Source organism: Emydura macquarii, unplaced genomic scaffold, assembly GCF_026122565.2.
Source record: "Emydura macquarii macquarii isolate MOO-44397 ecotype Brisbane River unplaced genomic scaffold, CSIRO-AGI_Emac_v2 contig_1230, whole genome shotgun sequence".
Taxonomy (NCBI): Eukaryota; Metazoa; Chordata; order Testudines; family Chelidae; genus Emydura; species Emydura macquarii.
In genome coordinates this window covers 19,389,817-19,415,342 of record NW_027131367.1, presented here as the reverse complement: position 1 = coordinate 19,415,342, position 25,526 = coordinate 19,389,817, and the positions used below count along the sequence as shown (strand labels likewise).

The window sequence follows — 25,526 nt, the reverse complement described above, 5'->3', positions numbered from 1 at the left end:
ACCACTGCTATTTGAGCTAGCAACGTAACTGATACTTGTAGAAGGTTGTCATCCTTCATGTGGACCAGCCACTTCAGGCTTTGCCAGTGGGTTTCACAGCTGTTTGCTGACATCAGAGGGATGTAGAAACTCAGGACTTCTGGCTTCAATTCTAGGATTTGGAGGGGAGTGTGCTCTACTGGATCCGTCTGCCCCTGTGCTCTCACTGTCTTCCTACCCCTGTGTCCTTATCCACCTCCAGGTCCCTGCTCTTGGCTCCCTCCCTTTCTATTTCTACCCACCCATCCCAACTTGTCTCCTGCTGCCTGTTACTATCCACTCCTACCCCTCACTCCTGTCCCTTTTCCTTCTTTCCTTCTATCCACCCTTTCCCCACCTACCCTACGCCACCCCCCAGCCCTCACTCCTCTGCATTCCAGTCAGCCCGATTCCTCCTCCTCCATCTCTTTGTGGCCTGGGCACTGGGGAAGGGGAGCATTGAGAACACAGGAAAGATTCATAGATTCCAAGGCCAGAAGGGACATGGTGATAATCTAGTCTGACCTCCTGCCTAACACAAGCCATCAAACTTCTCCAAAATAATTCCTAGAGAAGAGCTTTTAGAAAAACATCCAATCCTGATTTATATATTGTCATTGATGGAGAATCTACCACAAGCCTTAGTACATTGTTCCAGTGGTTAATTGCTCTCACCATTAAAATGTAAGCCTTATTTCCCGTCTGAATTTGTCTAGCTTCAACTTCCAGCCACTGGATCATGTTAGACCTTTCTCTGGAAGACTGAAGAGCCTATTATTAAATATTTGTTCTCCATGTAGATACTTACAGACTGTGATCAAGTCACCCCTTAACCTTCTCTTTGTTAAGCTAAATAGATTGAGCTCCTTGAGTCTATCACTATAGGGTATGGTTTCTAATCCTCTAATCATTCTTGTGGATCTTCTCTGAACCCTCTCCAATTTATCAACATCCTTCTTGAATTGTGGGCACAGAACTGGAGATGGTATTCCAGCAGTGGTCACACCAGTGCCAAATATAGAGGTAAAAAAACCTCGCTACTCCCACTGGAGATTCCCCCGTTTATACATCTCAGGTTTACATTAGCCTTTTTGGCTACTGAGTCACATTGGAAGTTCATGTTCAGCTGACTCCATCATCACCCCCAAAGCTATTTCAGTCACTGCTTCCCAGGATAGAGTCCCCCATCCTGTAAATATGGCCTGTGTTCTTTGTTCCTAGATCTATATTTTGCAGTATTAAAATGTATATCGTTTGCTATATCCCAAGTTACCAAACAATGCAGATCACTCTGAATCGATGACATGTCCACTTCATTATTTACCTCTCCTCCAAGTTTTGTGTAATCTGCAGACTTTATCAGTGACAGTTTTATGTTTTCTTCCAAGTCATTGATAAAAATGTTGAATAGCATAGGACCAAGAACTGATCCCTGACATACCCTACTGGAATCACACCCGCTTGATTGTGATTCCCCATTTACAATTACATTTTGAGAACAATCAGTTAGCCAGTTTTTAATCCATTTAATTTGTGCCGTGTTAATTTTATATCATTCTAGTTTTTTAATCAAAATGTGCAGTACCAAGTCAAATATCTTACAGAAGTCTAAGTATTTTACGTCAACACTATTACCTTTATCAACCAATGTTTAATCTTATCAAAAAAGATGTTAATTTGACAAGATCGGTTTTCCATAAATCCATGTTGATTTGCAATAATTACTTTATTCTCCTTTAATTCTTTATTAATCAAGTCCCATATCAGTTTCTCCATTATCTCGCCTGAGATTGATGTCAGGCTGACAGGCCTATAATTACCTGTGTCATCTTCTCATTTACTCTTTTTAAAAATTGGCACAACACTAGCTAACTTTCAGTCCTCTGGAACTTCCCCAGTGCTCCAAGACTTACTGAAAAGTCAGCATTAATGGTCCAGAGACTCCATAGTTCAGTTTGAGGTGAGTTTTGTACTCAAAATAGCAATTCAACCTTTTTATAGTGTATGAAGAACACAGTGTATTCTCCTGAAATTTGCAGCACTTACTCTGTGAATACAGATTGATTTGCCTGAGCATTTACAAATCCACTATTAACTAGTATCTAAATTAGAATTAATTTTAAAACAGGACGTTTAATACATTTTGCATCCTGTGTCACACTTTGTTTGGATATTTTTTTCTAGCTTCCATGCTTCATGAAATAGGGCCTGGTTGGATTTGGAATCTTGCTGGGGAAGGAGAATATCTCCACTGCAGGGGAGACATCCACTGGGGCACTTGAATTGGGAGTTATGGATATCTTCTATGACCCAGTCATCCCCCTCACTACCCTCCTATGATCCAGTCATCCCCCTATCCTCCCCCATTCTCAAGTTTTGCCCCTTCACCTCACGCAGCCCTATTGACCCTCCCATTCCTGTTTACTCCCATATCCTTCCCACTGATGGCTGCTTCCCCCTACCCTTTCTCTGGTGTCTGGTGATAAAGGGTGTTGGGAGGGCAGGGGAACAATGAGGATGTGGAGGGGAAGAGATTGGGGATGGGGTCAGAGTGAAATCTGGGTGTATATTGCAGAAGGGGTTGTTTTAGGGTGCAGCTGCAGAACACAGATGTGTCTGCACATCTGGGCTTTCACTTCAGCCCTACATTTCTATGGTTCGATGAGCCCAGGGCTAGGAGACAGGCCCACGGAGTATATGGAGTGTTGTGTTGCCTGTGAGCCTGCGCTACACATAAGGATTGGCTACATCCCAAATGGAAGGAGATGCCTTAATCTGGGGCTAAGGTGCAGAGGCTGGAAAGGCTATGGAGATGGTACCTGATGGAGGTAGAGTTCCATTTAGGCATCTGGGATTTATGTCAGACTCCCAACGACTGGCTGCTCTTTGCAGTCGCACTGGGGCTCTGCACATGGTGGTAAAGAAGATAGAATAGATCTCTGTATTGGAGTGATTCCTGGGTGAACTGCTGCCTCCCCAAAGGCTGTAAGAGTTTGGACAAGGGTGTCTGCACCACAACGGAATATTCTGGGATATCAAACCAATTTGCCAACCCTGCCCTAACACCTTGCTTCTGCAAAATTACTGATGAATTCATAGAAAGAAAAAACCCAACACCACACAATGAAACAAAACCTAACTGATGTCACTGACTCTTGAAGTGAACGTGTCCTGCTGGACATTAGTGTTGTAGTGCTTGTCCCTTCCTCCATTTTTGTGTTTTTTTACTCTCTCTTCATGTTGTGGATTCTTTGTGGCAGGGACTGTGTCTTTACATGACGTTACTACTGCACGTTTGCTCTCATTATCACCGGAATCACCGGCACCAGAATATAATTTCTTGGAAAGACAGTAAACAGACACCCACACCTGTATAATATATAATCAAAAGAGAAAATAATCCTTACTGCAATGGAAAATATCATTGGCCCTCGGATGATCCACCAGATTCCCATATGGTCATTTGTTCCCCAGCACCTAGGGATTCATTTAAAATATAATTACATTAGATTCATAGAAACAAGTTTGAGAATTTAAATTAAAAAATATCACATTGAAATGTTAAAAGGTATTTGACAAGGTTTTAATATTTTTATTTGCTACTCCTTGGAAACAACAGAACGAAACTGAGGGAAGAGAAGATATTTACCAGTAATTGTAGCTCTGGCAAGGAGTTGCCTTTGTATATTCACACTCTTGAGATAAAGTGCCGTAGGCAGTAAACTTTGGAAGCACCTAGCAAAACCATACTCTCCGGGAGCCACACAAGCACCTCTCAAACCACCAAATGCCAGGTAGCTGAGCTTATACCGAGACTATCAGTCATATCACTAACAGAGAGGAATGTCGTCCTCTGTAAACAGAGAGGGCTTTCTGGATTGCAAAAGGATGTCCTGCTCCTCCACACAAGAGACAAGTTCATGACAACTGAAGTCCCACACGGCCTAAGCTGCAATGTGAAGTGACCCTGGGGTGGGGTGCAGGCCCAGTTCTCCTGCGTCTTTCTTGAGAAACTGGCAGATAATATGGCAATTGCTGTGACAACTCTAGGAGGTCCAACAAACATTGCAATTTGCCCAGGCTGGAGTAACTAAGAAGAGCTATTTCCTCTTTCCAGTTCCTGCAGGGATTAATGGAATAGGAGGAAAGTCATGAAGGAGTTCTTTGCTTGAGTCTGAAAGAAACATGTGGATCTTCTCTCTACCCTTACATGCAGTAATGTAATGTACATGCAGTGGAATACTGATTCCACTGTAGGGTGGTGTCCCTTCCTGTACACATGATCCATTACTCTGTGTCAAGCATCACTCATCCGCTCTGGATACACCCACCTGAGCTGGTCTATTGGGATGTCCAATCATCCAGCTAGGGAAAAACATGGCTTTCTGACATATCAAATAAGCTGCTGGTATGTCAAGACATTGTAAATACCTTTGCAGCAGGGAAGAAAGTGAAGGGGAAATGCTTGTCCCCTCCAAAATGCAAATATTTGTGATGGGACGGCCTGCTTGCTATGTGGAAGTTGGCATTTTTCAGACTGAGAGCCCCAAACCAGTCTTGCATTGCTAGGCTGGGAGTGATGGCATCCAAAATTAGTATATGGAACTTGAACATCCTGAGGCCCTTGTTGGGTTGAATTTCTTTCAGCCTTCAGTGTGAGGAATTTGGAATAAAAGCCTTTTCCTCTCTACTGGAAGTTCCTGGATGTCTCTTTTCTTCAGAAGAGAAGTCACATTCTCCATGAGCAGTGTCACAGGACAGGGGATCAGTGAAGAGGTTTTGGGGAGGGGGTTTGAAGGAACCATAGACTAGAAGTGAATAGTTCAACCATTCTCAATAACAGCAGCTCCCTTCCCCAGTCAGTGGTTATTCCACATATGCCATCAAGAAATAGACCAACCAGATGGTCTCCAAAGGGCAGGTGATAAGAAGGGGAAGAGAGGGAAGCAAAATGAAAGACTGGTGCTGTCTGGCCACTTGTCAAACTTGAGGTCTACCACTGATGACAATGGCTGACTTCCTGTATCTCTGATGGCCATTCTTGTTATTATGTTGCTTCTTACACTCTAAACGAGACTGAGATTGAGGCTTCTAGTAATAAAAATAATCCAGGGCAGCTAAGGAATAAGGGATACTGGCACTGATATCAGAAGAATGGAGGATCTCTCCTTTTGGACCCTGGAAAGTGGCAAGAGTCCTCAAAACCACGTGGATCTCCTCATCCCCCCACTCTTTTCAGGATGTTTTGGTTTTGGCAGTGAATATCATGTCCCCAATCAAAGTGGGGGATTCTTGGCCTTTATTTGTGCTTCCGAGGAGAAAGCCCATGGAGTGATGCCCATTGACACAACTCTCACTGCTCTGTCATGAGTCATCAAGATCACTGATCTACCTTGCTGATCTCCTTGGCCACCTTTTTTTGTTCCTCTGAGAAAGAACCCAGCAGGGGAATGACCCATTCCAATAAAGTAGGAGTCTACCTGGCCACAAGGGTTTGGTACTTTGTTGATTCCAAGAGTCCCAGAAAAATATTTTCTCCTTACTGGCGTTCCTTCCTGATCTCATCTATAAGGCTGGAATGGGAAACTTTCAAATCTCTTCAGAGCCAATGAAACTATGTGAGTGTTTGGAGCAGATATGAGGAAAAAATATTGGAACTCCCACTGGGACACCTTGACTAGTTGCAGTAATCCCATGTTGACTGGGAGAGATATCTGCCCTCTCTAGATTGCAGGAAGTCTATTGAATGGCATGTCATAGTCGCATAGATTTTAAGGCTAGAAGGAACCATCACAATCACCTAGTCTGACCTCCTGCTCATTGCAGACCACAGAACCTCACCCTGTAATAGAGCCATAACCTCTGGCCGAGGTACTCAAGTCCTCAAATCTTGACTTAAAGATTTCAAGTGAAAGAGAATCCACCATTCAATCTAGTTCAAACCATCAAGTGAACCATGCTCCATGTTGCAAAGGAAGGTTTAAATCCCCCAGGGTCTCTGCCAGTCTGACTTGGCGGACAATTCTTTCCCAACCACAAATATGGTGATCAGTTAAACTTGAAGCATGTGGGTGAGACTGTTCAGCCAGACACCTGGAAAAGAATTCTCTGTAGTAACTCAAAGCCGCCTACCCCTTAACCATCATCAGCTCCAACCACAGAGGCAACAATTATACACAGTATTCCTGGAAATGTCTAATGTCGTTAGGGAGAGAGAATATAGATACCAGAGTTATCCTCAGCTGAGGAGGAAGATGCTGAGGTGTCCTGGCCATTGATGGTTCTGCATCATCAGGTGACATAGATGTTACTGGGGTGGCCTGGTCATTGTGAGGGGACTCCACATCATCAACAGCCAGTACCAGTATCTGAGATGGAGAATCTCAGTATTGGGGTATTGGCATTATAGAGAGTCCTGTACTGGCAGAGGTCTCCTGAGCCTATGGTACTGAAGGCAATGTTGGCACCACAGAGGTACTGAAAATTCCTGAAACCTCAGATGACACCAAAGATGCCCTCCCACTGGTTGCCTTCTCGTGCCAGCAGATCCAGCTGCTGACTTTCTCTGTTCCAAACCTGAAACCTCCTGCCGTAGGTGCTGACAGCTGTGTCCAACTGGTACCCCAGGCCTCATGAAGAAGAGGGATTAGCAACCACAGCTGGTCTCTTGAACTCCCACATGGAATGTGGCCACTATCATGCAGTTCGGTGGTCCATCTGTCTTATCTACACTTACTGGTGCTCTTGGATCTGTGAGCTGAAAGCTCAACAAACTAAGCAAAGATCTGGGAATTGACTCCATTCTGGGCATATCATGCATCTGGTATGAGCATCATATCCTGGAATAGTAGAGGGCACACAGTGTACCTCTGGAAGCCTGACTTCTGAAGGTGAAGAGTGGCCTCATCCCACCAAGCTGGACCATCCTGACGGCAGAGTGCATAGCAATATGTCAAAGCCTACCTGAACTCTAATAATGCCGCAAAACTAAAAACTATTCATAAAAACTACGAAAAACAAATTAGAAATATAAGGAAGTATTTTAAAGACAAGCTAAAGAGTGGCTGAAATCAGACCCTGGTCCCAGGTAGAAAGGTTCTTCCAACTGCCGCTAACCACTGCCTGAGAGCCACACCTCCTTTACAAAATGTTAGGGCACTGAACCTCTGCTATTGGGAAGCAGCACTTGCAGGGCTCCCGAAGGGCACAACTTTGCTAGATGCTTTGCAGGTTCATGGCTCGGTGGACACTTCATTCCAAGAATGAGAACATGCACAGTCCACCTCGAAGATGAACAGAAAATGTCTGGTTGGGTTGTCTTGTGCAGCCTGAATCCGAGACCTCTGGATCTAAAAGCTTGAGCCCCAACTGCCTCCAAGCTAATGGACTTTCTCCTTTACCTTAGAAAAGTTGAGACTTTGTTTTCAGATCCAGATGTCTGAGGTTCAGTCTATGAATCTATGAAAAATATTTTCAAAATGCTCCTGCTAAGATCATCTTTCTGGCCCATCATTCAGATTCTGAGAACATCATAAGAACAAAGAACTGGTCAAGACTTCCTAGGTCATTGAGTCCAGTTCTCTCCTATCACAGCAAAAACAATGAGAGTTCTGTAGCACTTTAAAGACTAACACATTTAATTTCTGCAGGCATAAGCTTTCATGGGCTGTAACCCACTTCATCAGGTGTAAGGAATAGAAATCAGATTGGGGGTATATACTTGACACAATATACTTGACACAATCAAACTGGGTCTAAATAGGGACTTGGAATGGTTATCTCATTACAAGAAGTAATTGTCACTGTTCACACATTCTCACCTCCGAATCAATGGTTGTGAATAGGCCTCAACTACTCTAGCTGAATGGACTTTGCTTATGCCTACCTTCCCCATTGTTGTTCCTTAACCTTAGATGTTCTATATACCCCCAATCTGATTTCTATTCCTTACATCTGATGAAGTGGGTTACAGCCCAAGAAAGCTTATGCCTGCAGAAATTAAATTTGTTAGTCTTTGAAGTGCTACAGAACTCTCTTGTTTTTGCTGTATACAGACTAACATGGCTACCCCTCTGGAACTTTTCTCCTATCACAGGCATCCATGTCACTCTCCTGTCTTTAAATTCCCCCACTTGCTCCCCTCTTCCATCACAAACACAATTCCTGCACAATTTAGCACTACTGTGCCTATCCTCTGATACCTTATTACAAAGTTGACTCATGCCTTGCTCCACTAATGATCTCGGGCTCCATCACTTGATTCTCTGACAATCCTTTTTATGATTTTTCTAATGCTGCCCCTTACATGTGGGAAAAGCTCCCAGTCACAATCTGTGAACCTTGTCCTCCTTTGCATCCCTGTTCAAAACTCACCTCTGCTGTGGTGCATACGGGAAAGTACAACTGGACATCCTATTGTATTTGTTAGTGTCTCTGCTGCCCCCACCCTAACCTGCTTGTTTGTCTCATGCAGCTGTTTCTTGTCTTCTAGACTTTTTAGGGAATTGGGCAGTCATTTGTCATCTGTTTGGACAGCTCCATGTCCTATGGGGTTATAACCATGAGTGGCCATAATATAAATTAAATAATACTAATAATAATATTCCAGACAAAACTGTCCATATACCATGAATACACTTTGCTATTGTCTATAGAAGCCTCATAAATGCTGGAAGTGATATGATAGAAATTAAAGAAAAAGAGCAAAGGCTAGTGTGATATGTGTCTTCTTCCACTTTAATATTACAACTGTCATTGTCTACAACATAATTAAAAGCCCGAAGAAGGGAAAATTGGAGTTTGGCAATAGTATGTTCACTCTACAAGCACATTGGTTAAAAAAATTAGAGATGATGTTAGCCACAGTCTGTAAACGTCTTATTCTCTCAGAAAAATTACTGCATTTAAAAATAACAGATCTTTAAAAGCAGAGAAAAATTAATGAAAACCCTGAATTGTATGAATAATAAATAGCTAAATAACTGGCTTTGGGAAAATAAATAAGGATTGATGAAATGAAGATTATAGGATGGTGTCACTTCAAGGACAGAGTTATGGTTGTTTTGGTAGAGCGTTTGCTTATGGAAGTGATGGATTGTGCGCATGTAGAAAATGGTCTGGGTGAAGATTGTGCTTTCTATAAAATGTTAAATCATTTCTGTGTCTGACATGATTGCAGATTTTCTCATTTTCAAATGCTTGATTGGTGGTTGTTTTGCATAAACAAGCTAAACCCTCAGGAAATGTGGTGTTTTTTTCTTTTACTATGAAAGTTCTGGTTGTGGTTCCATAGTTAAGGTTGAGTTGAGGATTGTCCTTAAGGCAGACATTCTTCTATTTTGAAATGTCTGAAATACATGGCATATTCGTCCCCAAATTACTGTGCATTCTGTGATTCTGTGCATACACCGGCTGCACTGTAATACAGTGCATTCAAATCACTTGCATACAGTGCTTTCTGAGTCCAGAATAGATTTACTGATAATTTACAAGTCAGTCCATAAATTAGTTTGAGTTAAAATTATTTTAAAATGGGTCTTTTAATACATTTAACACCTCCCTCTAGACCCTTTTTTGTCCTGAATGATTTTAATAAGAGAATAATACAGACCTTTCAAACATCTCATATAATTAAAACTCATTGACATCTCATGGTGTGACTACATTTGAAGAATTTTCTTCAGGATTAGTGATCATTTTCTGCCTTTATTCTTCATAATGGACCTTTTTCAAAATGGCTGCCCTCTCCTGTTGTTTTCAATAGGACTGAAACCAAATACTGCTTTTAGGGAAGATAGTGTCTACATCCTTATATGGTCTCCACTTCCAATGGAAATGTTTCCAATGTTTCCAATGGAAATAAAAGCCAAACTACCTTATGATATTGTGTCCCGTGCTGTCAAATGTCCCCAGGAAAGGTAGAATGTCTGTGCATACTAAACGTATAAACAATCAGAAAACCCATTAAAACAAACACATTTAAAAGATCATCTTTATATAGTAACTTACCCTGTGTCTTCCAGTTTTGATCTGGCTATTCCCCAGGGGGCCACAAATAGAACTGGAACAACTGGTGGAACGGAAAATGGCGAATTAGAATCAGGTTTGCAAAATGTTTAATACAAAACATAGACGTGTTACATCTCTGCCTGATGATCTTACATATAATGATTCTCATTTTTTCTAGGATCACTGTGATGCTAAGAACTCCTCAATGCCAACTGACAAAGGGTCCATTACTTTATGTCAGAAATGCCTATCATGTCTGACAAGCTCGCTACACCCCCCCCCCCCCCCCAGACTGTTTTTATACTATTTAGCCATAAATGGTGTCTTGTAAGGTAGCAAATGAAAGATGGTGACACACTGGTCATTAATATCATTATGAAAAATATGTACTGACACTATATAAGGAGTTACAGATACCTACTGAAAATGTTTTAAAATGTTTTAAAACAAGGCAGAGTTATCAAACAGGTATTCTGCCAGACATAGCATGTCTGTCGCTGACTTTGTTGTAAATGAAGGTTTATAAGTCCATACAATGGAAGTTCCGTATGCATGCAGAACTAATGGGGAATGAGAAATCAACAGGGAAAAATACACTAAAGAACAAACTGGGGCCATTTCAAAAGACTATAGCTGAGGGACACGGAAGACATTTTGTGTTCCATTCATGGAGGAAACTCAGAGAAGGGCATAGGGTGTTTATGAAAGCGCGGAACCTGGTTTTGACTGAAAACCAGCAGCTCAGTCAAAAACTAAATCTTTGGGAGAATATCTACTTTATTAAACAGGAAAGGTAACCATTAATAAGTGTAGACCTAGGATCATGTTTATGTTTTGTTTTGTGTGTGTAAGTATTTCGGTTTCCATGTATTATCCTTATTCATGATCTCTTAAAACTTAACTTTTGATAATAAATATATCAGTTCACTATAAATATATTTCAGTGCTGTGTTGTTATAAAGGACTTGATCGTGAGTTGTACCAGTTGAGCCGTCTGTGCACTTCCTCCTCAGGGTAATTTCTGTGAGTGTCCAGTGACAAAGGTTGGAAACTGCAGGGAGAGCTCTGAGGACGAGGGGGTTGGTGAAGGTCTATCACTATCTTGGACAGAGAGGGTGAGGTCTGCAGAGATCTGGAAGTCAGTGCTTGAGTATGGCCAGAGGCTGTTTGTTTCAGGGAGCTGAGTTACAGTCGGCAAGACAAGATTGCTTCACAGTAGGAGCAGGTAGTGGTGAAGTACTTGGTATCCCCAGGGAGTGTTACAATCATATCAGCAAATGACATGGTGAGACTCAGCTTCTGATGTCTTTTGTTGTTTACATAACTAAGACAACATGAAGAAACCTCACAGACACAGCAGAGTCCCTAACTATACACAAACATGCAAGGCCTAGCTAAATACACACTGCGGCTCTTACTGGGTTCTGTAAGCTTCAGACACAGAACACAGTGAGTGACACTAGTGACCTCACAAACTATTTAAAGGGAAACTACCTTGTTCCTCTGCAATTTTGACCTATTCCTCAGCTGCTCTGGAATCCTTTTCTTGCAGCTATCTCTTAGCAATCTGTTGTGGAATCAAAGAATTAATCATAAAATTGATTAATAGAATGCCTGGTCTGAAACTGGTCATAGAAGGCCTGGCCTGAAGTTGTAGCCTGAAACTGAAATAGAAGCCCCAGGTTAAACCATTAACAGAATGCCTCAACTGAAATTAGGATAAAGATGTTAAAATCCCACAAGAGGTCTCTGAAACACACCCGAGAGGCAAGTCTCTGTTATGAGCCTTAAGCCTTATTGAAGTGTGAACAGACTTCACCTGTTTTGATAAGTACCAGTACCTGCCCCTGTGTCTTACCGGCCCCATAGAAACTCACTCCATACAAATTAGCATTTGAACAGGTATTGTGTCACCACCCATCTTCAGGAGTTAACCAGGGTCCCTGAAAACCTGATTGTATAATCAAGTGACTCATTGGACGTTCCTGTGAGGGCATCTGGTGTGCCCCACTGTGCATTGTGATTGTCTTTTCTGTTAAGTATAAATTGTTAATCAAATTCCACTATACGATCAACATGTAAATGAACCTAAGCAACCCCTATATAAGTCTTTTGTATCTGGTAGCCAGGTGAAGTACATTTGCCCAGCATCCAGACATGCTGCTTGACTTCCCTATAGCCACCTGGGTTTTCCCTATGGCTATAGTATTCCCCATAGCTATGGTTATGTGATTGTGTGTGTGTCACAATTAAAGCTGCACCCGATCCAACTCTAAAATGTAGCAGTGTGATTCTTTTCCACGACACTGTGTTGCTCTCTCTAACAGTCCACTCCCTTTCAGGTGGTGGGGGCTGAAAGTAATATACTTGAAATGTATCCCAAAAGCACAGAATTCTGAACTGTCGAACTGTTGTCCATTATCAGTGACTGTTTCTTCCCACTGTCTAAATGAGAAAAGACAACCTTTATATTTTCTATGTCCTGATCATTTGTGAATCGAGTGAGAAGTAGATTTTTTTTAGTAATTTAGAAATATAATGTAGGGCTCCCAGATTGGTATGATCCTTTGCTTCATACGGCACTAGTGCTATTATTATCCAAGGCCTTCTGGAAGTTGCTGTAGACATTTGCTGTTCTTTGAGCTGTGTCTTTTTCATCATTTTGCAAGGCTTGCATGATTCCAAACAGTTTTTCGGTCCTGCCCTGTGCCCGGCCATCACCCTGATGTTAGGGCTGTCTCCTGGCATTCTGTGGCATCCCGGTGTCCCTCATGTATCCATTCCAATATATTGTTCTGCAAGAACGGTGGGACCAGAATACAGATGCCACAGATAATCAGATTTCAAAGGATGAGAATTTACCACGCACCTTCATAAACCAGACGCATTTGTTGATTACCATGCTCTTACAAATATGTTCCTTCTTTTCAATTCAAACTCTTTTGACTTCAGTTTATGACCATTGGATTCCTTATGCCTCTGCCTGCTAGATTAAAGAGCCCTCTAGTATGAGAATTCTTCTCTCTTCATAAGTACAGGAGAACCCTATTTGTCCAACCGTCCATTAGCCAGCTCTTGTATTAACTGAACAACCAGGGAATTCACTAATTTCCGATGTGTGCAGACACTGGCTGGAGACTACATATTATGTTGTTACAAATTACACTATGATCACATGATCAGTTCAGGGCACCTCTTTAGCATAGAGAAGTTGACAAATTTCAGGGAGTTCAAAGAAGAGCAATCAAATAATCACCTTTTCTCTTTCTTTCACAGAGAAAGTACCCAAACTTATCCTTTACCTATCATTTATTTTTATATGAAATAAAACAAAGATCTTATTAGAAATTATTTACTTACCCCATCCTATCACAATATATCTTTGCAGCAGTAGCCTTTCAGACAGTACAGCAGTCACCAATAATGTGTGGAGATAAATTCCTTCAACTAAAAGCCAAAAATAATTTGCACCAACAAAGTAATGCATGAAAACCTGGGCAGTCCTGCAAATGGTTAAAATCTGCAGAAATAAGATATCAGGAAGTATTTTATTATAATAATAATTATTACACATTGTAATACTGTAAAATCTCTGAAAAATCCTGTTCTTATGTAATACTATGTAGCCTTTACAAATTAACACCATTTTGATAAATATTCGGTTCAGTCAGAGACTCTTCTAGAGCTTTCATTGTGTTGCTGGCCTGAAGTTTCCATGCATTTCCATGAGGAGATCCCAGTTGTGTGCCATTGGGAATAGATACAAATCTGTGACGTCAGCTCGAGCCAAAACCAGCAAATCAGAATATATCTTTGTCTCCAACATGCTAAAAAACAGTGTGAGTGTGGTGTGTGTGTATTCCAAAAAACAGCTATGCCTGTGATGTGGGCCAGGCATGCTATGGGGATTCAGCTGCTTCTTTCTTAGAACACATGCCCCATGACTAGCAGGAAGCATGGGGAGGCATTGGACCTCTCTGCCCTTGTCTGTGAAGAAATGTAGGGAAATCTCCTTCCACTGTTCTAGCATTAATGCAGCTCGGCCATTTCTACTGCAACCTTTGAAAGGGTTTATTCTATTAAGATGATTCCTAAGTAGGTTCTTTGAAATTTACTGATGGACCCTAACACCAAGGTTGGGAGAAGGACAGATGAAGTCCAGACACTGAGCAGCCATATTGTGTGATTGAGGAGCTCATGCATGAAATGGATTGGCCATAGGGAATCTGTTTGTACCTATCTAAAACAAAACAAGAATTGTTTCTATATGGGGACGCACAGTGAAGCAACACAGTGAGATGGACTGATCTACCAGAGAGGCCCTTTTTAGCCACACGTCGCTTAGTCTTGAATCTGTTGGACATAGAACCTTGATCTAATTTGTTTTAAATGGGTCCTTTCAAACAGAGAGGGCACCCAGAGCTGAACTGGTAAGACTGTGTTAATATATTTGTGTTATCTCAAGGACCCATGTATCCTTCAGCAAAATGGACCTAAATTCCGTGATAGGTTCCTGGGTTCTGCTGTCTCTCATGGGAATTCTGCAGCAGCTTCAGATTTTTTTTTAAAGTGAGGTTTTCATTCAATTAAGTATAAAAATGGAACAGTGCAGAAGAGGTCACCAGAGGGGAAGAGGGTTCAGAGGTAATTTGTGGGAGGGAATTTGGTGATTTCTTTCTATTGATCAGTGACAAGGATGAGCAGTGTTCCAGGGTTTGTTTCTTGCCCGAAGTGAGAGGAGAATTCCTGTGCATAAAATTGGAGTCAATGGCCACATTGAAATAAAAGACTCCTGATTCTGAAGAACAGTTATCGACCCTCTGTAGCATCACAGAAACTGGAGAGTTCCTGGATCATCAGATTCAATCTGCATCACCTCAGATTTAACAAGAGAAGGAATTAGCAATTAGGGAACTGGAGAAGGTAGTAACTCAAGAGGACAATTGGCAAATCATGACCACATGAGAAGAGGGAACCAGGAGGCATCTGGCACACCTGGGAGCTGAAGTGTATGTGCATTCTGTGATCAACACAGAAAGATAACCAGGAGGCAGTGTGCACAACTAGAGGTGTCCGATTGCTATCTGCATGGTAGCTGTAGGAAACATCTCTGCAGATTCAGATGGGGAAAAGGAAGATAGAACAGCACAGGATATACCTGAGGATAGCAGCTCAGACCAGTCTATGAAAATGTCCAAGAGAAGATCTCCAGTATTCCAAAGATATAGAATTCGCAGCAGGGATGTCATAGGAAGAGTGGACAGAACATTCTGCAAAGGACAAAAGGACATCAGGATGGTATGTTATCTTCTTGGATAGAAGACAAGAGATGTGATTGCAAGACTCGCTTCAGGTGACGCTTCCAAGACTTTGGGAATCTGGAAAAGAAGCTGAAGGAGAGAAAGGTATAAGGAATCGTCTTTGGAATCATTCCTGTCTCATGAGCAAGAGAAGACAGCTGGCAGAAGATGAAGGAGGTAAACCATTGGCTAGATATGTGGTGTAATGGAGAGGGTTTGGGTTTCATGGAAAAAGTGGATTACCTTCTGTGGAGAGAGGGAAGTATAGAGGTTGGATGGCTTCCATCACAGCAGTAGGGAAACCAATGTTCTGGATGGCAGACTAGCTAGACTAGTTGGAGAAGCATTACACTGACAACAAAAGGGGTTGGTGCTAGGCAATGAATAAGTAATTAAAAATATGTGGGGCACAAATGAAATATTATCAATTGTATACACCCATTGTCAGTGGGAGATGGTAAAATTGCCAATGATGCAGAAAAGGCAGATATGTTCAAAAACAGTTCTCGTCTGTCTTTGAAAAGAAGCCGGATGATGTATTCATATCTCACAGTGATACAGAAATACTTCATATTCCAGCAGTAACTAAGGAATCTTCTCCTGATCCTTGCCATCTGGGAGTCCAAGTAATCATTCTGTGACGTGATTTGCACCTGCAGTGGTGAAGGTAAGCTGCATATTCATTGCGCTGTAGCAGAGTTGCACCACCAGGACCTGTGACTCTCCGAGCTGCTATCTCCTTCATTCCTGTCATCACAGTGTCTCCATTCCCAGCACTGTACCAGCAGCTTCTTGGGTTCATTTTCCTAATGCCGGTCTATTGAACAAATAGATCGTCTCTGGTATCATTCCTTTTGATGAAACCATTGCGCAACTCCCAAACATTTTGTTGGTTTGTTGATATTGAAGGATGATTACTAATTTTGAGGGTCCGGCTACACTAGTGAGTTTACCTCGGTGCAGTTGCACTGGTGCAAGTGTGCTGCTGTAAGCTCGCTAATGTACCCGCTCTAGGCCAACGAGAGAGAGCTCTCCCATTGGCTTAACTAGTCCAGCCCCCGTGAGCGGCAGTAGCTTTTTCCACTGATATAGCGCTGTCCACACCGGTGTGTATTCTGGTATAATTTATGTTGCTCAGGGGGTGGTTTATTCACACCCCTGAGTGACATCAGTTGTGCCAACATAGGCTGTAGTGTAGATGTGGCCTGACAGATGTACTGATCGTGCGCACAACCACTGAGGAGAGCCATGTCCCTCCGAACAATTTGCTTCTTCTGGTGATGATCCCACCACCCTCACTAGATGTTTCATCCATCCAGCAGTGGGGAGTGAGAAACATAGAACAGAGGAGGAATCCTGCTCTTCATCAGGGAAGTAGACGGGCTGATAGATTTTATCAGGAGCTGAGGAGGGGAATGTGGGAATGCAGCAGCTGAAGCTGCTGCTGTTTCCGCACAAGCCCACTTCTCCTTTAAGAAGAAGAAAAGGGCGGATGAGGAAGCAGAGGGTAGGAGCTATGCGGTATTTGTAAGAGGGGAACAAGTGAGGATCACAGTCGTTGAGTGTAGGAGGAGCTGAAACATGAAGCCCAAAACCTTCTGTTGTCAGCTGCATATGTGTCCTCTCGGTGTACTGCACCGGCTCTGGCCAGGTAGTCGGCACGGCAGACATTGATCAAACTGCCAGAGAAGACCACAGACTTGGTTCAGTGGTGAAGGCGATCGGTCAGGTTTATTGTCAATGAAGCACAGTAATAGCTCCCTATAGATTCTACAGGGACACTAAGATTTGTATGCCCATTACAATGGACCAGCTCGGTGAGCAGCGGGACTTTCTGCCAGACAAAGGGTTAAGGCAAGACAGCCCAGCATTTATAGATTGAGACAAACAATCCGGGATAAACAACTTATGTATCTCCTTATGTGTTCCATGACATATTTTTTACCTCTCCTTGTAGCTTTCACCTGATGTTTCAGATAAAGTATCACTATTCATCCCTTCTGTCTGTATGCAGGGTCTGAATGAGCTCTCCCCTGCTGAGCAGGGGTAATGAAATGTTGTTATCCTTATACTATGAGTAAAGGGCAGCAGAACTGTGCTCAGCCTGACCTGATTGAGGGGGTCACCCTCAACTGAACTGAACTCACTAAGCAAGGGCCTTGAATGCCAGACCTCTGTGAAAGAAGAGGGGGTGAGGATACGTATCCCTGCTGGGAGGTGTGGCTCTGCCTATGAGTCCTGCCCCTCCCCAGGAGTCAAAGATACAGCTAATTAAGGCTACATTAGGAGTCTTTTTTTTTTTTTTTTTTTGTTAAGTGATCACTAGAGCTGAAATCACTTGTTGTGGGGCAGCGTTTTCTCCCCAATAGGCTTCAGGAATGAAGTTCCCCCACTAAAATCACTGAGAGCTGACAACCACTAAGAGCTGGGTGGAATCTCAAGGGACCGACCACCGGAAGTCACAGTAAAGAAGCAGGTGGCATCAGAAAGTGATGGCGTGCATTAGTGATGGCTGGCAGTGCTGCCAGCGGAGTGGCAGGGTCTCCAGGGAGCGGAGTGGTCGGTGGGGTGGCAAGCGGCCGGAATGTAGCGGCTGGACAGTGGAACGAGCGAAGTGCCTTCTTTCCCCTGAACTCTGCAGCTGCACCTCTGAACTCTGGGTCTGCATTAAGGACAACAACTGTCAAAAGGGTGCTGTGCGGGGAGGGGCACATTAAAGGAACTTCTTGTTGCTGGACTTAAGAACCTGAGGCAAATGGAAACTGCCCAACGTACTCTAGGGTGGGTGATTTGCCTATAGTTTTATGCTTGTGAATCCTGCTTGTGGCATTTTCCCAAGTTAATGCCGGGTTACTTTTCCCTTTTTATTAAAAGTTCCTTTTCTGCGCTCAGTCTCTGTGCTTGAGTGAGGAGAAATATTTACTCTAGAGGTGCTCAAAGGGTGATGTGTAATTATCCCAGATCATTGGGTGGGAGCTCAAGACAATTTTTATTGTACTGTTGAAAAGGATCCCCTAGGTATTGAACCCGCCCCTTGTGGCTGCCAACTCTGATTGGCAGAAGGGTTACATGTCAAACCATCTTAGCATGTGCAAGGTTGGGGTGTTCTTCTCCTAACCTGCCGGAAAGTATTTACACATTCAGTCTGGTTTAGCAATGTTAGCAGTATCGGTGCCAAGCTCATGTACCAGACAGAGAACTTGCAGGCAAGCATCTGCTTTTAACAGGGCCTGACTTTTGCACATAGCATAATTCTTTGCTGACTTTGGTTCAGACCTCAGGCCTTGCACCAGGCCCCATGTTCCAGGCTTTCTCTTCTTACTACACCTTCCACTACCAGGAGAGAGATACCAACTGATTTGAGGGCAGGTGACTTGACAGAAATTTTATTTGAGTGGGAGGGAGATAAAGAGGTGCTGGAAGGCTGGCAACCAAGTGAAGGCACAGTTAAGACTATAGTCTGTGATGTATGACAGTTATGGTTGTCATGATGTCTAGAAATAATATATCTAGGTTTCCACATTGTTTGAGTATCAGCTTTGTCTCTGTTCTTTACCAGGCAGCACACACAGTCTGGTGCACTGTACAGCACAGAGATATCTAATCATTGAACAATATACTTGCAAAGTCTGCGGGTGGGGAAGTGGAGGGTGTGTACCCCTAGGCCTGGTTTACATTTTAAAAAATTATACCCCTAAAAATATATTGGTAAAAGTGTAATTTGCATTCAGTTATACTAGTAAAAGGTGACATAATGGTATAGCTTATTTTGCTTCCTGAACCAGAATAAACTACTTAAGAATAAGCACTTTTTTAGTGGTATAACTGTGTCTGTACGGGAAGCTGGGTTGGAGGGGTGGGGTGTGGGGAGGACTGATGCTTTAACTAGACTGTTATAGTTAAAATAGCAAAACTTTCTAGTATAGACAAGGCCTTAGACTGCTTAACTTTTCATTTCTTTCTTTGTGTGGTTTCATATCAGGTATCTATCTATCCTATCTAGTTCAAACAGGAATTGTTTCAGGGAAGTTCTATACAGGAGGTCAAACTAGATGATCACAATGGCCTTTTCTGGCCTTTGAGTCTATGAGTATGTTATTTGACAGGCAACCTTACCTGTTGTAGAAAAAAGCTTTCTGAATATGTAAGTATTGTATATATAAGTGGTGAGTAAATACAAGAATGCTATATACAGGCAAGTAGAAATATACAGTTTTGTTCCTAAAATTGTAGGATTAATAAAATTGTTATGTATTATTCAAGGTCTCTAGATGACAACTGTCAACACATTTAACCAGCACAGTGTGCTTACTATAAAACTTTCCTATGCTCATTTCTAAGTCAAATCAAAATACATTTTGAAGCAGAATTTTACCCTAATTCACTATGAACACTATTTTTCTACAAAATTTCAGTTTTCAAAATTCCTCTCTTAGCATCTGAAACCTGTTTGTCCTAAGGGAAACTGTTTTGCAACTTTAAATTTTGCAATACAAATTATACTATTAACAATGAATGAATATAGAATTACCTCAGAATTGAAGTACGAAATCCATCCAGTTTCATTATTTGGTCTTTTTGAATAGATATTATGGAATACGGTATCTTTTATAAGAACTGCTGTGGCTCGCAGTATAAAGGAAGCAAATAAATTTATATGGATGTAGTTCCTAGTGCAGTGAAGTTTTCTGTGGAAGTACAAAAAGAAATGTCCCCATTTAGAATAAATTTCATTAGGAACAATCAAACAATACCATTGTGTTCATATTGTTGCCATCGACAGATATTGCTCATGAATTACTTTTGCAGAGGCTACATTCTTAAAATGTATATAGTTACATCTGACATAGAATTATAAACTCAGTTACTTGAAAAAAGAAATCCCTATATTGTTAAATTCCAGAATACAGGATATGTTCTAGTAATGTTGGTTAACACTAACCTGAGCAGCAGAAGTATAAGCAGTGCTAATAGAAGGGTGGTGAGAGACAAGTAGTATCCTACGGTGTACAATAGCTGTAGTGTGGAAAGTAACATGTGTCCTTCTTCCTAATCATAAGAACAACAGAGAAAAATAAATAAGTTGTGGAAGTCTGAGAGTCAGCCTGGCCCAGCAGATAGGATACTAGCCTATGAGTCAAGACACCAGTTTTTTATTATTTGTCCTAACTGGCTGCATGTCCTTGGGCAAGTCATTTAACCATTCCATACCTCAGTTTCCCCATCTGTAAATGACCCTCCTCAATAACGCCTGTGAGATCAACAGATGGGAAGTACTATGGAGATCCAGGTATGATTAGCAGGTTTTAAAATTTTGAAACAATTTAGTATTTGGAATAGGCACATAGGGTCTAATTTTCAAAATTGTATATGCACAACTCTGATCCTAATTGCTGCCAACAGCCACCATGATTACATAAACAAATTGGGTACTAGCGTCTGAAGAGAGCCAAATATATTCATAACTAATAACGCTGGGCAGAAATTTTTCATCAAAATAGTTTTCTATCAGAAAATGCCATTTTGATTAAACTAAAATTGTTCATGAAATCACAGCAATTTTGATGACAGGTCCTGTATAATTTTTTAAATGGGAAATTTCATTTGAGAAAATTTTGAAATTGTATTTCAAAACTACATTTTCTTTTCAAAGTGTACTTTATTTTATTTTCATTTTTACATTACTTTTACATTATTTCATGACATGTCAGTAGTAGTAGTGCATAAAATGACATGTTATGTTATGACATAATAGTCAAAATATTCTTTCCTTTCCTTTTAATTTTAGTTTAGTTTTAAAATAATTAAGAATAGCTGCTACTTAGTACTAACTGAAACCTCTTATTTTCTAGCTCACGGTGTCTCCTCTTTGTGTTGTGATGAAACAGTTTTACACTTTGAACAAAAAAAGAAGATAAGCATTCAATGTGCTAATTAGAGAAGCAAGCTGCTTTCAATATCTTAGAAATATGATTCCAAGATTGCACAAAAATAATAAAAGTAATTAAAAAATGGAAAAAGTTCATTTTGAATCTAAATTTTGAAATTTTCCAAAACCTATTTCCCCCAGAATTTCTGTTCTGTAGAACAGTTTTAATATTTGTTTTGCTCTGATTCAGAATGAAACAAATTTTGAAGTATTGAAATTTCCCGTGAATCAGAAATTCTGAGTTTCAACCAGCTCTAACTACGCATTTGAAATTACCTGAATTGTGCATGCAAACACAATAACTATTTATGCAAAATGGGCAAGCAATTGAACATGCATTTTTGGGTGGGCAGTTTTGAAAATGAGGTTTATCATGTGCAGTCAGCTTTAGTGCCACTTGTACAGGTTTTGTTTCTAAACTCTAGATGAAAATAAGAATTAAAAGGAAAAATGAATGTGTGAGCTGCGGACCTGAAAGCATCACCTTCAAGCGATATGGAACAGTAAATCTGAGCAGAAACCAGTGAACACATCTCTTTTCCTTTTATCTGTTCATTTAACATTTTATTTCTTTCATGCCGATTTCTGATGCATTTATAATGATTGGAGATGCCCAGTAATGAATTACACCAAACCCCTAAGATGCCAGTAGAGTTCCAGGTCTACTGCAACTCAGAGGCAAGAGGTGCAGCGCTTTGGTAGCCAGGTGTTGTGGGCACCAGCCCTGGGGGAGCCCAGTAACCACTCAGACGCACGGTAAGTGAAAGGCTATTTTAGTAGGATTGGCAGGAAAGGGGAAATACTCCAGGTACAGAGGCTTAAACGGTTACAGTCCAAAGGGAGCAATAGTGGTAAAGGTTTGCGTCTCTGGGACAGTCCAGTTGAGAGTCAGGATTCTTCAGGCCTAGTGGCTGGGATGCCTTCTCCAGTCCAGTCTTCATGCAAATAAATAGAAGCTTGTGGTTTTCCAAGACAGGCTCTCAACTATCTCTCATAGGGGCTGTGCGTCCCACACAGGCCTACGACCACCTGTCACATCCAGCAGTCACAGCCTGTTCAACACATGGCTCAGTTCCTAGGGAACTCTCTCTGCATTCAGCTTCTCTGCAGCTCATCCTTGCTAGCCCTGTGACCACCGCATCCAAACAGAGCTCGGTCACTTCTGGTTGAGGATGTTCCCCCTTACCGGGCCAGAGGAAGGAGAAGTGGGATAGGGGCTGATGGCTGCTGAGCAGATCTATCACAATTCATTTACTTTTCTAGCTCAACTAAAGCTTCTCTTCAGGAAACAGATTAAAAAATTGTACAGACAAAGTACAAATCCGCAGCACACACTACTCACCAAACCCCTCTCTGGACTGCAATGATTTCAATCGTGTCTTCTTCTGAGCAATTCCACTGATGGTTCAAGTGCATTGGCTTGGATGTTATTACCTTCTTCATTGTCATTTAGCTATATCTATCTCACTCAAATTGGTGGCCACACCCTGGATAGGGCATAGTGGTGGAGCCTGCCATGATATGCTTTCTGGTATTTTTCCATGATGCAAAGAAAATACATCTGCCACTTGGTGAGAGGAAAATAGGATCATGCTAATGGAACAATACAGCCTGCAGGGAGCAATGTGGGTGCTGGCGCTTCCCATTGTGCTGCCTTTAGAAGTCCAGCTCCATGTTGACACACAGCGCAGCAGCAGTACGAGATCCAACACCCAGGAAACAGGATGAGCTGACGTCATAGCTGTGGGAGTTTTTCACCACTGAATCAGATGAAAAAACCCAATTTTCACCATTGTTGGTAGATAGCAGCCGTGGATCTAACCCAACCAGCTGATATTGCCCCCATGTAAAACTACGTGCCACACAAACAGAAGGAGCAGGTACGGATAAACCAGGATGAACGGGAGCAGCAACAGGGCTCAGGGGAGAGTGTGTCAGAGCAAGTGCATCCTACTGGAATACAGAGCGCCCATGTAAACAGGTGCCCGGGAGAGATCCAGCAAAGACTTGCCAAGAGCAGAGCAAGTGCACAGCACTTTCCCTGCCTCCAGTTACCCAGTGCTGCCTGTGCAGATGCTGACATTTGACTCACTCCTTGATTCACAGGCTTGTGGGAGCTGATGGCTGAAGATGATCAAAATCAGCGGGTGCCAAACTGCTGGTTTTCCCAAAGGCTGTGACAGAGCTTGCTTGGAGCAGTGAAAGCTGCAGTGCGCCAGTGCTTGAGAACTGGGTGGGTTAGGGCAGACATATAGGGCAGTGGTTTGACCACTGATTCGCACACACTGAGGAAGCCTTAGCAGGTTCAGGAGAAGCAAGATGATCTGCTGATGTCTCACACAGTCATTGCATGTCATTGGGAAGCAAAAATCTTCCAAGGCCATACTGGAAAAACTGCTTGTATTGTACTAGTAGGTTTGACACCCTCCTCTCTTACACAAATGTGTGGCCTTGGACAATCAGTGTAATGTGCACAACAAACTTCTCTCATACATTGGCTAGCTTCAGGTATATCTACAAATGGATCTGGTTCTTTCAGATTAGAGAGCCATCGACTATCAGAAATCAGGAACCAAGCACAGAAGGGGATACAGCAGCACAGAAAGATGAAGTGACGTCTCCACCGTCACACAGCAGGGCAGCACCTGGAATTAGATCCTTGGTTCTTGGCTCTTAGTCCTATCAGCTGTTCTCTGAACCACACTGTGCTTAGTCCAGAGAGAAAATTCTTCTGTCGGCTGTCCTCAGCCTGAGCCACAAGATCTTCAGCCAGGCTTTACATGAAATTGGTGCAGAGGGTACGAGCTGTGTGTGGTTGATCAGTAAGTGTTTTCAGGACATCTTGTGAACAAGAGGTTGGCTGCTACAAAGATGAGTGGCTTGCACAATAAACTGTAACTACCGGCAGCTTTTTGTGCTGTCATGAATAAGGGCCAGTAACAGCACTGCATGTTGTTAGACTGGGGATCATATTTTACAAGTCTGGACACTCACTATTCAGAAGCCCTCTGCACTGTGATGATACAGCTCTCTGCTATGAACAGGATTTGTAGTAACCCTGGCCTTGGCACTAGCACCTGCAGCTGTGATGCAGCAGCACCGAATGCTGTTCTGGGGAGAAAAAGAGCCAGTACATAGGCAGCTAGAACTGGGGAGAGGGCTCAGAATCCACCCGAAGGGGGCGGCTGGAAAAAGCTTTTAGAGAAGAAGGTGTGGAGGAGAAGAATCGAGATGCTGAGCTAGTGGATGAACCAGAGCTGGGGGTGGAGGTGAGGCGATGGGACTATAAATGTAGGGGACTGGTAAGTGAGAAGGAGGAAAGAAGGAAAATAGGAAAGATTTCAGGTCAGGAGAAGCAGAAAAAAATAGACCTGGGTATGTGAGCAGACGCTATTAGAGAAAAAAAGGAGAGGGAAATAAAATCTACAGACATACCAGAGGGAGAGTATCCAGGGAAAAAACTGAAAGGAAATATAATGGGTGAAAAAGGGAATTAATCAAAAAGCTGAAAACAGTAAATGAGACGCCCACCCACAAAGGCCCCAAAGTACATGAACAGAGAGAATGACTATGGCCATCTGCTGAAGGACTACAATTCAAATGGACAAGAGAGGGCCCACTAGGTGAAGGAAAAGCCACTTGTGGATAAACTCAGAGAAAAGAGGCACAGCCACAGGACCATCGAATTTAAGAAGCACGTCAAGCCGAAGAGAAGCAAAGAACAGGACCCGACAAGTGGAGCTGGACTTGCAGCTAAGGAGAGGAAAAGTTGATTTTTTCCCTCGAGTGACACAGTATATTGTTGAATAATCTCTTTTGTTCTTATTGATAATACTACATTTGGTATTAACTGCATAGCGTAAGGAAGAGTGGCATGTACAAGCTCACAAAGATTAATGTGTTGGTAATCTACAGTTTATTATTATTATAAGTAGTGAGTACTTTGTAATATTCTGTGTTATTTATTCTCCTGGTACAATTTTGGGGTTTTCCATTATAAAGCTCTAAAAATGGAAAATTATTCCTTTTGCCTCTGCCTCTCCTCACAGTTAGCATAGCCTAACCTAGCGGGTGACTGCTGATTCTCATCAAAAGTCCGGTGCCAATAAAGGTGTGGGTTTGTTTGTGATTACTCTCCCATTTTTGCTTTGCATGCAGCTGCCCACTAATGATTCTGAGGCTCAGGGAGGGAGGGAATGAAGTGGGAAATTTGTTCCAAGTTGGCTCCAATTAGTTTCACAGCGATTTTGCCCCATATGTTTTCTTTGAGC

At 42.2% G+C, this 25,526-nt stretch overlaps 1 protein-coding gene across 1 annotated transcript in view; it reads right to left on the bottom strand.

The window, feature by feature from the left end:
• GLP2R (glucagon like peptide 2 receptor) overlaps positions 1-25,526 on the bottom strand; it is an 89,505-nt gene that overhangs the window by 38,054 nt on the left and 25,925 nt on the right. Inside the window, exons 5-9 of the mRNA XM_067547867.1 lie at positions 20,269-20,375; positions 19,858-20,014; positions 13,387-13,546; positions 10,027-10,087; positions 3,426-3,495 (exon numbers count right to left, since the gene is read on the bottom strand). Coding sequence (XP_067403968.1) covers positions 3,426-3,495; positions 10,027-10,087; positions 13,387-13,546; positions 19,858-20,014; positions 20,269-20,375 — 555 coding nt within the window. The remainder of the gene's footprint in view (positions 1-3,425; positions 3,496-10,026; positions 10,088-13,386; positions 13,547-19,857; positions 20,015-20,268; positions 20,376-25,526) is intronic.